General features: G+C 36.8%; 1 protein-coding gene across 1 annotated transcript; it reads right to left on the reverse strand.

Moving 5' to 3' along the window:
* Window positions 1-382: 382 nt before the first annotated feature.
* On the reverse strand, window positions 383-6,896 carry LOC121368938 (notch homolog 2 N-terminal-like protein C). Its single transcript, XM_041493701.1, has 7 exons — window positions 6,713-6,896; window positions 6,211-6,324; window positions 4,631-4,738; window positions 3,448-3,558; window positions 2,989-3,114; window positions 1,265-1,390; window positions 383-537 (listed from the first exon to the last, which is right to left on the reverse strand). The coding sequence occupies exons 1-7, from the start codon at window positions 6,894-6,896 to the stop codon at window positions 383-385; spliced, it is 924 nt and encodes a 307-aa protein (XP_041349635.1).
* Between the last annotated feature and the right edge of the window lie 6,472 nt (window positions 6,897-13,368).

Below are 13,368 nucleotides of genomic sequence, written 5' to 3' on the forward strand. Positions count from 1 at the left end.
TCCACTTAACAAATGCTTACATTTCAGTGTTTACAACATGTAAATGTATTATAGTGTAATGATTATAGTTTACTTGGTGGACAATGCCTCCTGTTCTAGACATTTCCCCCTGTCAACAAACATAGTCTTAGACGATGACTGCTATCCAGTGACAAATGATGACATTGAACAGAGAAATACTTGATACACCTAAATTGAACCAAGTCAAAATTATCTCATGCAAGAAACATAAATCCGGATTTTAAAAGAAATTAACAATGTTGTTTAGAACTAAATGCCCCCCCCCCCCCCCCCCCCCCACCCCAAAGTCTGAAGATAATGCACTGCCTCCCTTCCTCCCAGTTGGAAATGAAATAAATATAAAACGGCTCACTAGTTGCCTTCATCTTCTGATGTCTGTGAAGGACATACCTGTTTGACACTGGTTGCCAGAGAAGCCTCTATAACAATTACATCGACAGTTCGGCGGAGATCCAGTAACGGCGCCTTGGTAGTTGCAGTAGTTGGCGGCACATGTTGGTGTAGGGGTAGTTATTGCTGTGGAACACAAACATCTAGTATAAATGTAATTCTTTAATGTCAAGAATCTTTAAACACTGTAGAAAGTGTAATTTATTATACTCATCACTTCTTGTTGAGGGTTCCACTTAACAAATGCTTTACATTTCAGTGTTTACAACATGTAAATGTATTATAGTGTAATGATTATAGTTTACTTGGTGGACAATGCCTCCTGTTCTAGACATTTCCCCCTGTCAACAAACATAGTCTTAGACGATGACTGCTATCCAGTGAAAAATGATGACATTGAACAGAGAAATACTTGATACACCCAAATAGAACCAAGTCGAAATTATCTCATGCAAGAAATATAAATCCGGATTTTAAAAGAAATTAGCAATGTTGTTTAGAACTAAATGCATGATCTCTCAATCTGACACTACTGATATACTATTAAAAGGAAAAGTTTAATTTCAATTAAAAATGTTTTTTTGCGTAACTACTACCTACAGGTTTCACATCTAGTGCCTGTTTATCCTTGGTTACAAATACAGCCACAGTAAGGTGGAGATTTATTACTATTGTCTTGGTAGCTGCATTAGTAGATTACTTCGTTGAGAGAAACGGACACTGCTCCCCCCCCCCCCCCCCCCCCCAAAGTCTGAAGACAATGCACTGCCTCCCTTCCTCCCAGTTGGAAATGAAATAAATATAAAACTGCTCACTAGTTGCCTTCATCTTCTGATGTCTGTGAAGGACATACCTGTTTGACACTGGTTGCCAGAGAAGCCTCTATAACAATTACATCGACAGTTCGGCGGAGATCCAGTAACGGTGCCTTGGTAGTTGCAGTAGTTGGCGGCACATCTTGGTATAGGAGTAGTTGGTACTGTGAACATTAAATACTAATTTTATGAGTGATGTTTGGACAATTTCAACCATTTCAAGTTGTTTTTCCACCTAATTGTATTGTTGAAAATGTCCAACAACTAAGTAAGTTTTGGATTTTTTTTAAAGTAGATGAATTAAGAACAGAAGTTTAATACAGCATTTTTCTTTCACAGGTATAGTTAGTATGTTTCCTGCATTATTTGTTTATTGGTTTCTTCTGGTTTTCTTCTGTTTTTGTTTTACGTATAATGTCAATAAAGAACTGAACTGTATTATCACTGTGACTTTCTTGTTTTACTTTATAATTTCTATGTAGAGGATATCCCTACTGTGTTTTCCGATTTGCGGACATAGATAGGTCTTTACTATTGCAGATTAAAGCATGGCTGCCCTGATACTGTTCTAGACTCCATTCTCCATATTTACCCTTATGATTATTAAACATACTGGATATTATTAAATATATTGCATATTATTAAACATATTGTATAGTATTAAACATGGTATATTAAGTTTTAAATATACTGTATATTATTCAGTATATTGTACATTATTAAAAATATTGTATATTATTAAATATATTGTGTATTAATTATTAAATGTAATATATATTATTAAACATATTGTATATTATTAAATACATTGTCTATTAATTATAAAATATACTATTAAATATAATGTACATTATTAAATTTATTGTATATTTTTAAATATAATTAATATTTTAAAATATATTGTATATTACTAAATATATTATATACCAGTACTATTATTAAATATAAGATATATTATTAAATATTTTATATACTAGTAAATATATTGTTTATTATTAAATATATTAAAATTAAATTTCCATTATATGTTACAATTTAATGCTTAGTCATAGCAACACGAGTTTGTTCATTTCTGTATGAACATAAACATGATGGTGTAATTATACATATTATCTGTAATTTATTTTGGGTTCATCGGGTTATGAAAAACACCATGACAAACGTTTGTGTAAGCGGCTTAGCTGATTCTCAGTTTGTGCAAGCTTTTCTTCGTTAATACCCTTAATGAATTCTTAAGTGTATTATTATATATTTTGTATATTATTAAATACAGTACATATTATTAAATATACTGTACATTATTAAATGTACTGCATATTATTAAATATATTGTATATTATTAAATGTATTATGTATTATTAAATATAATTTATTATGTATTATTAAATATATTATATATTATTAAATATATTGTATAGTATTATATGTATTGTGTATTATTAAATATATTATATATTATTAAATATATTGTATATCATTAAATATATTGTGTATTATTAAATATATTGAATATTGCTAGGAAGCATAACACCGACTCTGCCTGAATGTAAACTAAATTATTTGAAAACGGTGGAATTTTCATTTGACAGTATTGTAAGAACATTTTATTGAAAGTGTGTGGGTGGCACTTCCCCTTCCATTATGCAATGTCTTCCCTATGCATAGCTGAAAATCAAATTAATATATAACTAATTAATAAATGAATAAATTAATATATAACTAATTAATTAATATATAACTCCGATTTCTGTGAAAAACATACCTATTTGACACTGGTTGCCAGAATAGCCTCCATAACAATTACATCTGCAGTTAGGTGGAGATCCAGACACAGCGCCGTTGTAGTTGCAGTAGTCCACGGCACATGTTGGTGTCGGAGTAGTTGGTGCTGTGAACATTAAACACTAATATTAATTACATTTCAAGTTGTCCTAACTAGTCTAAAATAAGTGGGGTGTTGGTACCTTAACACTGGGCTACGTCCCGCCCCGATATTATTATGAAGGCTAAAAAGCTGTGTAACTAAAATGATAGTTTTCACTAAAAAGCTGTGTAACTAAAATGATAGTTTTCACTAAAAAGGAAATTTTTCATATTTTGTGGTGTGTGCAACTAGTCTCCCAACTATCTGTGTTATTAATATTTTGTGGGTATTTTTTTAGATTATGTCAGAAAAGAAGAATTTTTGAACTTTTTTATTTGAAGTAAAGAAGTGACATACCATTTTGACAGCGATCACCACTATAGCCGACGTTACAGTCACAGACACACTTGCTCGTCTTGCTGTCAAATCGCGACGTGCCGCGGTAACTGCAGTCAGCCGGAGAACACACTGAAATATAGACACAGTATAAGACGATAGATACTGGAACCAGCTACAAATACTGGTCTAACAAAGACCTGCGTATAAAGAACTACATTTCTAAATATAGCACACTGAAATATAGACACAGTATAAGACGATAGATACTGGAACCTGCTACAAATACTGGTCTAACAAAGACCTGCGTACAAAGAATGATTTGTATTACAACTACCTGTCTATACAGAAGCCACTGTAGTTTTAGTGAATCTTATAGTAGTTTATGAAACAATGTGTATTACGAGCTACTAGCTATATTGACCCGCTCTGTGGCTGTGTCCACAACCCGTATCTCCTGGGTGATTCTCCGGTGTTGATTACGATTTCGAGTCGTCAACGTCATTAGTCATCTGTTGTCCACATTTGGGCAGATGTAAAGGATTACATATGTCAAACTATTTTCATACATATTTTGCCCCACTACTGGTATATCAAAAGCCATGGTATGTGCTATTCTGTCTGTGGGATGGTACATATAAAATATCCCTTGCTACTAGTTGAAAAATGTAGCGGGTTTTCTCTCTAAGACTATATGTCAGATTTACCAAATGTTTGACATCCAATAGCCGATGATTAATAAATCAATATGCTCTAGTGGTGTCGTTAAAGAAAACACACTTTCATACACCCGTATCTAACAGATCGTGCGGAATTTGTCAGGTCCATTAACTTTACGGAATACATCTGTCGTCCATGTATTACAATTCCAACATTTCTCAGCAGGTTGTCAAGGGTCATTGTGACATAGTGTTACACTACAAAGAATACTTCATATAGCAACACTACAGTGAATACTTTATACAACAACCACTTGTCAATAGAAGACATCTTATATAACAGCCACATGTCTGCATAAATCAATTTTTTTATAACAATCACTTCTTTGGAAAGAACACTTTGTTTAACAACTACCTGTCTACAGAGTATATCTTATATAACAAACACCTGTAAAATACATCATGAACAACATTAACGACAAATACATCAACGAAAGAGACAATTATTAATCGTATATAGAATGAAATGCCAAGATGTATCTTACCCTTTTGGTCACAGAGTTGTCCGGACCAGCCAGCGTTACACATGCACTTGCAGTTGTCTGTTGTGGACGATGGTCTGCCGTTGACGCAGTTCAAAGGGCACGGTCGCACTGCAATCAGTAAAAACATGCTTTGTTAGTTAGTACTTAATAAATGCCAAGTAATTTGAGCTATTGCTTGTGAAAAGCTGTGGTATGCGCGAACCTATCAACCTAGCTCACACTATGGACGATGGTTTTGGTTGCATACACTACTGTCTATTAGTGTTGGTATTATCCCTTATGTCATTCCATCAGTATACATGTATATATAAAACAGAAACTCCACTAGGAACATTCATTTATTCAGTTCAACTTATTTTCGTGCTTATCACTAGGAACACTACTCACTATTAACAAGGGGAGGTTAGCGAGACGTAGCCCAGTGGTAGAGTGCTCGCTTAATGCATGGTCGGTTTGGGATCGATCCCCGTCAGTGGGCCCATTGGACTATTTCTTGCTCCAGCCAGTGCACCACGACTGGTACATCAAAGGCTGTGGTATGTGCTATCCTGTCTATGGGATGGTGTATATAAAAGATCCCTTGCTACTAATCGAAAAGAATAGCCCATGAAGTGGTAACAGCGGGTTTCCTACCTCAGTATCTGTGTGGTTCTTAACCACATGTCTGACAGCATATAACCGTAAATAAAATGTGTTGGATACGTCGTTAAATAAACCATTTCCTTCCTTCCTATTGACAATGCCATCAACTACCTTGATATGACGTACAAGTTTGCATGTTGACATTTAAAATATAATTGAAAACCCAGTTGCTGCGAGTGGTTCAAATGCTACAATAGACCCAAACTCAGTGGATTTCCTCAATGACAACATATATGTAAAATTTGGGGATATGGCATATATACAGGAACTAGGAATCTGTCCTGTGCTAGTTTTGATTTAGTAAACTAGTCTGAGAGTGACAGTCCTCTTAATGGCGGTCAAAAGGGTGTATCGTCCAGTAATGGATATCTTTGGGAGTGGCTGTCTTCCTACAGATGAGGCACTAGGATAGAGATTTAAGGAATCAAAAACTATTTTGCAAAATGCCCATTTAACTTTGCATTGTGCAGAGATACGGTCTTGGTTTTGTTGTTCAGACCAAGTGCACACATGTGAGTTCTGTGTTGGACAGTGTATATTCCAGTTATTTGAAAACCTATTTTATATAATATATTGTAGTATTACCTTAATGTGTGAATGCTTGCTCGAAATTGGGATTTTGGGGCACCATTTTTATTTATGCACATTAGAAGTAATCAAACCATATTTAATATATTTCAATCTATTCTATAACGCCGAAACCTATATTTCAGCATTTTAAATCACACAGATGTCAAGATATGAATAAATGTCATTGAAAAACGGCCATTTTGAAATTATGCAAATTAGAAAGGGATGCATTCTTTTTTTCCAGCTTGGTACTCCTTTTTTGTGGAGGGTGGGGTTGGGGGGTGGAATTAAAAACCTTATTTCCAAAATTCATACTTTCTACGGCTTGGAACATACAAATAATTAAGGTATATCACAAATGTTACTACCTTCTCGTTGACAGAGGTTGTTGATGAGTTGCTCGCCAGCTCTACAGACACACGTACAGACACCACCGACTTCCGAAGTGAGCCCTCTCTGTTGAGTACAGTCCTTGTTACACACTGAAAACACAACCCAGTTATTGTCAGTAATCACCAGTTGTGTTCCTACTTATCCTCTGGTGTGTGCATCAGTATAGGTGTTTACCTGTAGGCACGGTATAGCTGAATACTTGTTAACATTAACAGAATATCATCATGTTACTGGATTAATATAAAGTGTAATTAAATCTGTTCTTTACATGCTAATACTAATAAGAACATTTAATGTTGAATAAGGTTCATTTAAAGCAGTAATTATAAGTCAAACACTGTTCCCTCCCCTCAATGTGCTGAGTGTCTAGTTGGTTTCTCAATGTATGTTTAAATGTTTATATGTTGGTTTTCCATGATACGTGTGTATGTAAAATACACGAAGATACTCAATGTTTATTTAAGAGTAATGACTCACGTTCACATCGTCGACCCGAGTATCCATTACGACAGTTACAAGAGCAGTCCCCAGTGGAGGTGGACATGACGCCACCATTCAGACACGGCTCACAGTTCATATCTACAAAAACAGTGTCATTCAGACACGGCTCACAGTTCATATCTACAAAAACAGTGTCATTCAGACACGGCTCACAGTTCATATCTACAAAAACAGTGTCTTTAAGCACTCACATCGAACCCCCCACCCCCCACCAAAAACACAAAAACACAAACAAACAAAACAAAAACAAATTAAAAATTATTTTGTTATAGGTAAAAATTATGATATTGACAATGTTATAACCACATACAATTTTCATTTCATTTCAACAAATGTTTGTGCTTAAATCCAATTACGGTTTAAGCACGCTATCCTGGGCACCCACCTCAGCTATCTGGACTGTCTGTCCAGGACACTGGGTTAGTTGCTATTGGTTAGTGATAGAAGAGGATGTAGTGGTATTAAAACTGGCTCTTGGTGGGAGTCGGTACTGGGCTGCGAACCCAGTACCTAGCAGCCTTATGTGCGATGGCATAACCATGACACCACCGAGGCTGGTTTGCACGTACAATCAATTTACATGGATAGTTTGAAAGCGACTACATGTATATTACATACTGTATCAGTACCCCTGGCAGGGCTGATAACAACAGCCAGGTGTAATAAGAAGTTTGTTTGTTTGTTTAACGACACCACTAAACCACATTGATTTATTAATCATCGGCTATTGGATGTCAAACACATGGTAATTCTGACTCCCGCTAAATGTTTCATAATGTAGCAAGGGATCTTTTATATGCACTTTGCCACAAACAGGAAAACACATACCACGGCCTTTGACAAGTTGTGGTGCACTGGTTGGAACGAGAAAAAACCCAGGTATAATAATGCAGCCTGGATCAATCAGTTTCATATAGTCTGTTTCACATTTGTGTGTTGATTCATGTCGTAATGTTTCATCTATCAATGGCAACTTATAATGTTTATTATATTTGTTATTTGTATTTAGTAACAGGTCATCATAACGCTAATAGTGTTAAAGGTTTTATTTCAGGGATTTTAATCAACTGTGTGTAATTATGAAACACATGGTGGGGTATTATTTTAGTTTTTAGGATGTGACAGAAGCGGTTTTCTCTCTTTCTCTCGAGCAAATGTCAAAATAACCTTGTTAGACATCAAATAGCAATACCGGTAGTTTAAAATGTGATGACATGTCATTAAATATATATTCATTTCATTGTTCAAACCATTCTCTAATGTCCTTATGAATGAATACATGTTTAATAGCACCCCAGCAATACATATACACCGACTGTTGGGTGTTAGACAAATATAAGTGAATAATGTCCTGACGAATACAATGTGTGGCTAATATTAATTATTTCTAATATGGAATGGAGTTCAGATGGTAAGATTTTAAAAGCAAATATGACCTGCACAGGTAGGACCTGTGAAGGCAGGTCGGCAGGAGCAGCCACACTGGTTGGTCGATACCTTAGTAACCCTGCCTCCACTCAAACACTGACCGTAATCAGCACAATCTGAATCACATTAAATGTAAACATCAGCACATTCTGAATCACATTAAATGTAAAGATCAGCACATTCTGAATCACATTAAATGTAAAGATCAGCACATTCTGAATCACATTAAATGTAAAGATCAGCACATTCTGAATCACATTAAATGTAAAGATAAGCACATTCTGAATCACTTTAAACAAACATCAACACAATTTGAACTAAATTAAATAACACAGAATAGCACAATGTAAACCACGTTAAATGTAAAGATCAGTACAATCTGAATGATATTAAATGTAAAGTAGCACAATGTGAACCACGTTAAATGTAAAGATTAGCACAATTTAAATCATAAGCAGTGCTTTTGCCTGGCGTCTATGGTCTGACCAGGTCAATAACCTGCACAGCATATCTTTGTATAGACAAGTGTTTGTTATACAGGGTACAGCCTTTACAGCAGCTACCCCTGTGTATGACAGACAAAACTATCCGACCGGACAGAATAAATGTAAACTATAAAAGATCGTGTTTGCTAACAAAATGTTATGCTCATTTTAAAATTCGGTGAAGTTAAAAATTAAATAAATGTGAAAAACCCAAACGAATAATAATTATATATACATACGTATATACGTACGTACGTACCTACCTGCTTACCTACCTACCTACCTACATACATACCTGCATACATGCATACATACATCCATCCATCCATCCATATACATTGTATATATATTATACACGCGCGCACGCGCGCACGCACGCACGCACACACACACACACACATACACACACACACACACACACACACACACACACACACACAATTAATGCAAAAATATAATACTGACAATTAATGCAAAAATATAATACTGACCATTGCATGTATCACCAGTCCAACCACTGTCACACCTACACAGACATGTCGTAGTGTCCAAAGTACCATGTTGACAGTTCTTTGTGCATTGGCGTTCTGAAAAAACGTACATGTATAATTAGTTGTAGTTGAACTAAAACCAAAAACCAAAAATGAACTTAAAAAACAAAACAAAAATAAAAAACCAACTTGATAATAGCTAGGTCGGGCTGAAAATTGAGCCGGGGTAGTCTGTGGAGTCATCTTCTATTATTAATATCAGTTCACTTTATTCATTGTAAAGTAATTTTCGTGCTTATATCCAATTAATGTTCAATCATGCTGTCCTGGGCACACACATACAACCTCACCTATATGGACTGTCTGTCCAGGACAGAAGTTGACTGTTAGTTGTTAGTCAAAGAGAAGTGTGTAGTGGTCTTACACTTAATTCAGTAACGTCATTGACCTGAGAGAAGTCTGTGTAGTGGTTTTACACCTACTTCAGTACGTCAGTTACCTACGAGAAGTCGTGTAGTGGTCTTACACCTTCCTACTTCAATACGTCAGTGACTTGAGAGAGTAGTCGGCGTAGTGATCTTACACCTTGCTACTTCAATACGTCAGTGACCCGAGAGAGTAGTCGGCGTAGTGATCTTACACCTTCTACTTCAATACGTCAGTGACCCGAGAGAGTAGTCGGTGTAGTGGTCTTACACCTTCTACTTCAGTACGTCAGTGACCCGAGAGAGTAGTCGGCGTAGTGATCTTACACCTTCTACTTCAGTACGTCAGTGACCCGAGAGAGTAGTCGGTGTAGTGGTCTTACACCTTCCTACTTCAATACGTCAGTGACCTGAGAGAGTAGTCGGTGTAGTGATCTTACACCTTCCTACTTCAATACGTCAGTGACCCGAGAGAGTAGTCGGTGTAGTGGTCTTACACCTTCTACTTCAGTACGTCATTGACCCGAGAGAGTAGTCGGTGTAGTGGTCTTACACCTTCTACTTCAGTACGTCAGTGACCCGAGAGAGTGGTCGGCGCAGTAGTCTTACACTTACTTCTGTACGTCAGTGACCCGAGAGAAGTCTGAGTAGTAGTCTTACAGTTACTTCAGTACGCCAATGACCCGAGAGAAGTCTGTGTATTAGTCTTACACTTACTTCAGTACATAAGTGACCCGAGAGAAGTCTGTGTAGTGGTCTTATACCTACTTCTCTACGTCAGTGACCTGAGAGAAATCTGTGTAGTGGTCTTACACTTTCCTACTTCAATACGTCAGTGACCCGAGAGAGAAGTCGGCGTAGTGATCTTACACCTTCTACTTCAGTACGTCAGTGACCGGAGCGTCCGAATTGTTTTTTGACTTGTTTTAAATTTAAATGAATATTTGTTTTAGACCCACCCGCTTGCAAAACATTCTCGATCCGGGCCTGGTATCAAATTAAAGTGACCACTAAGTTACCATGGACCTCGTCACTAACTGATCTATGGTTTTGTTAGGTATGAGTACGATCATACTCGTGCACCTCTGACAAGTTAGTCTGGGACATTACATAACACTCCTACTTCAACAGCCATTCACTCTTTTGCAATTTAGACATGAATAAATTGTTTTGTTTAACGACACCACTGGAACATATTGATTAATTAATCATCGGCTATTGGACGTCAAACATTTGGTAATTCTGACTCGTAGTCATCATGGAAACCCGCTACATTTTTCCTAATGCAGCAAGGGATCTTTTATATGCACTTTCCCACAGACAGGAAATCACATACCACGGCCTTTATCCAGTTGTGATGCACTGGTTGGAACGAGAAAACACCAAACAGCTGAATGGATCCACCGAGGTGGTTCGATCCTGCGACGCAAGCACCTCAAGCGAGCACTCAACCGACTGAGCTAAATCCCGCCCCTGAATTAAGACAGGAGTACGATCACACCCGTGCTCCCATCAAGTTAGCGCATTCCCTCATTTGCAAGAAAAGTAACATTAGTACAATTGTTTTGAATCGAATGGCAAAACATCTGAGAAATGACAGGGTATCGGTATAGGTTAAATAAATCAATATCACCAAGACCATGACGTTCCTCTCGGATTATTTTCAGAATTACCATGTTTCATTCGTCAACATTTTGAGGTGAGCAAGTTTAGTTCTTTAGCTCTAGTTTCCATGCATGTATCGTTACTTTACAGGAAGTAACTGGCGTCTATGATGATGGAAGTTAGAAGTTACGCGACCAGCGTGTGATGTTACAAGCAATAGATAATGTCGGTATCGCTACTTTACAAGAAGTAACTGGCGTCTATGATGATGGAAGTTAGAAGTTACGCGACCAGCGTGTGATGTTACAAGCAATAGATAATGTCGGTATCGCTACTTTACAAGAAGTAACTGGCGTCTATGATGATGGAAGTTAGAAGTTACGCGACCAGCGTGTGATGTTACAAGCAATAGATAATGTCGGTATCGCTACTTTACAAGAAGTAACTGGCGTCTATGATGATGGAAGTTAGAAGTTACGCGACCAGCGTGTGATGTTACAAGCAATAGATAATGTCGGTATCGCTACTTTACAAGAAGTAACTGGCGTCTATGATGATGGAAGTTAGAAGTTACGCGACCAGCGTGTGATGTTACAAGAAATAGATAGTGTCGGTATCGCTACTTTACAAGAAGTAACTGGCGTCTATGATGATGGAAGTTAGAAGTTACGCGACCAGCGTGTGATGTTACAAGCAATAGATAATGTCGGTATCGTTACTTTACAAGAAGTAACTGGCGTCTATGATGATGGAAGTTAGAAGTTACGCGACCAGCGTGTGATGTTACAAGCAATAGATAATGTCGGTATCGTTACTTTACAAGAAGTAACTGGCGTCTATGATGATGGAAGTTAGAAGTTACGCGACCAGCGTGTGATGTTACAAGAAATAGATAGTGTCGGTATCGTTACTTTACAAGAAGTAACTGGCGTCTATGATGATGGAAGTTAGAAGTTACGCGACCAACGTGTGATGTTACAAGCAATAGATAATGTCTGTATAATTATGAAAGAAAGCCGGGACATAGCTCAGTGATAAAAAGCTCGCCTGATGCGCGGTTAGTCTAGGATCGATCCCTGTTGGTGGAGCCGGTGCTCCACTGTACTGTACTGTCAGAGGGATATTGCATACAAACGATCCCTTGCTACTAATCGAAAAGAGTAGCCTGTGTGGCCCTTTACCATGTCCAACGCCATCCAACAGTAATTAAAATGTGTTTAATGCATCGTTAAATATAACATTCCCTACTTCTACCCAATAATGTTAGTAATTTGTCGAATTTCTTCAGCAAATTTGTAGCCAAAGTCTATAGTCCGTCCCATAGGGAACGCCTTTTTTCATACTATGACATTTACTACAAGTTATTTATTTCTGAGCCGATTGATTTGTAAATTGCATACAAAAATAGTTTTTTGTTATTTCCACAACACTTTTACTTTACTTCTTACATCAAACCAAACTGAAATTATTTACAAAAACATTTTAATAGAATGATGGGACGGACTATATTTTCAATTAGTCAACAAACTTGAACAAACTAGGGCTCTCTAGATTATTACATTTAATATAATTTTATTCGATTTTCGAATTAGCTTTTTGGTTAATTAGCTTTTTGATTAATTAGCTTTCTGATTAATTAGCTTTTTGATTAATTAGCTTTTTGGTCAAGTTGCATTTAGTGATTTGGCGTGTTAAATAACTTTTCTCTGTTTTATGTACGTGTTAGATATTCTGCCTGAGACACTGTATGTATTTAGAATGAAACGTGAAAGAATCAACCAAAAAACACCGCAAAAACCAACCACAATAAAAGAAAAACAACAACAAAATAACAACAAAATAACAACTACAGCAGCAACAAACAAAACGAAGGAAAGAAAGGAAATGTTTTTATTTAATGACGCACTCAACACATTTTATTTACGGTTATATGGCGTCAGACACATGGTTAAGGACCATACATATATTGAGAGAGGAAACCCGCTGTCGCCACTGCATGGGCTACTCTTTTCGATTAGCAGCAAGGGATCTTTTATATGCACCTTCCCATAGACAGTATAGCACATACCACGGCCTTTGGCTGGAGTGAGAAATAGCCCAATGGGCCCACTGACGGGGATCGATCCCAAACCGACCGCGCATCAAGCAAGCGCTTTACCACTGGGCTACACAAAACAAAACAGAAAAAAAAAAAAGAA

This window comes from Gigantopelta aegis, chromosome 3 (assembly GCF_016097555.1).
Source record: "Gigantopelta aegis isolate Gae_Host chromosome 3, Gae_host_genome, whole genome shotgun sequence".
Classification (NCBI taxonomy): Eukaryota; Metazoa; Mollusca; class Gastropoda; order Neomphalida; family Peltospiridae; genus Gigantopelta; species Gigantopelta aegis.

What these genes read in the sequence shown, in the direction of transcription:
- LOC121368938 (XM_041493701.1), bottom strand. Translation starts at nt 6,896, where the DNA reads ATGAACTGTGAGCCGTGTCTGAATGACACTGTTTTTGTAGATATGAAC. An exon ending in CTCGGGTCGACGATGTGAAC is followed by an intron (nt 6,325 to 6,712) that starts GTGAGTCATTAC and finishes TTGTGTTTTCAG; the next exon opens with TGTGTAACAAGGACTGTACT. An exon ending in TGGCAACCAGTGTCAAACAG is followed by an intron (nt 538 to 1,264) that starts GTATGTCCTTCA and finishes TGTGTTCCACAG; the next exon opens with CAATAACTACCCCTACACCA.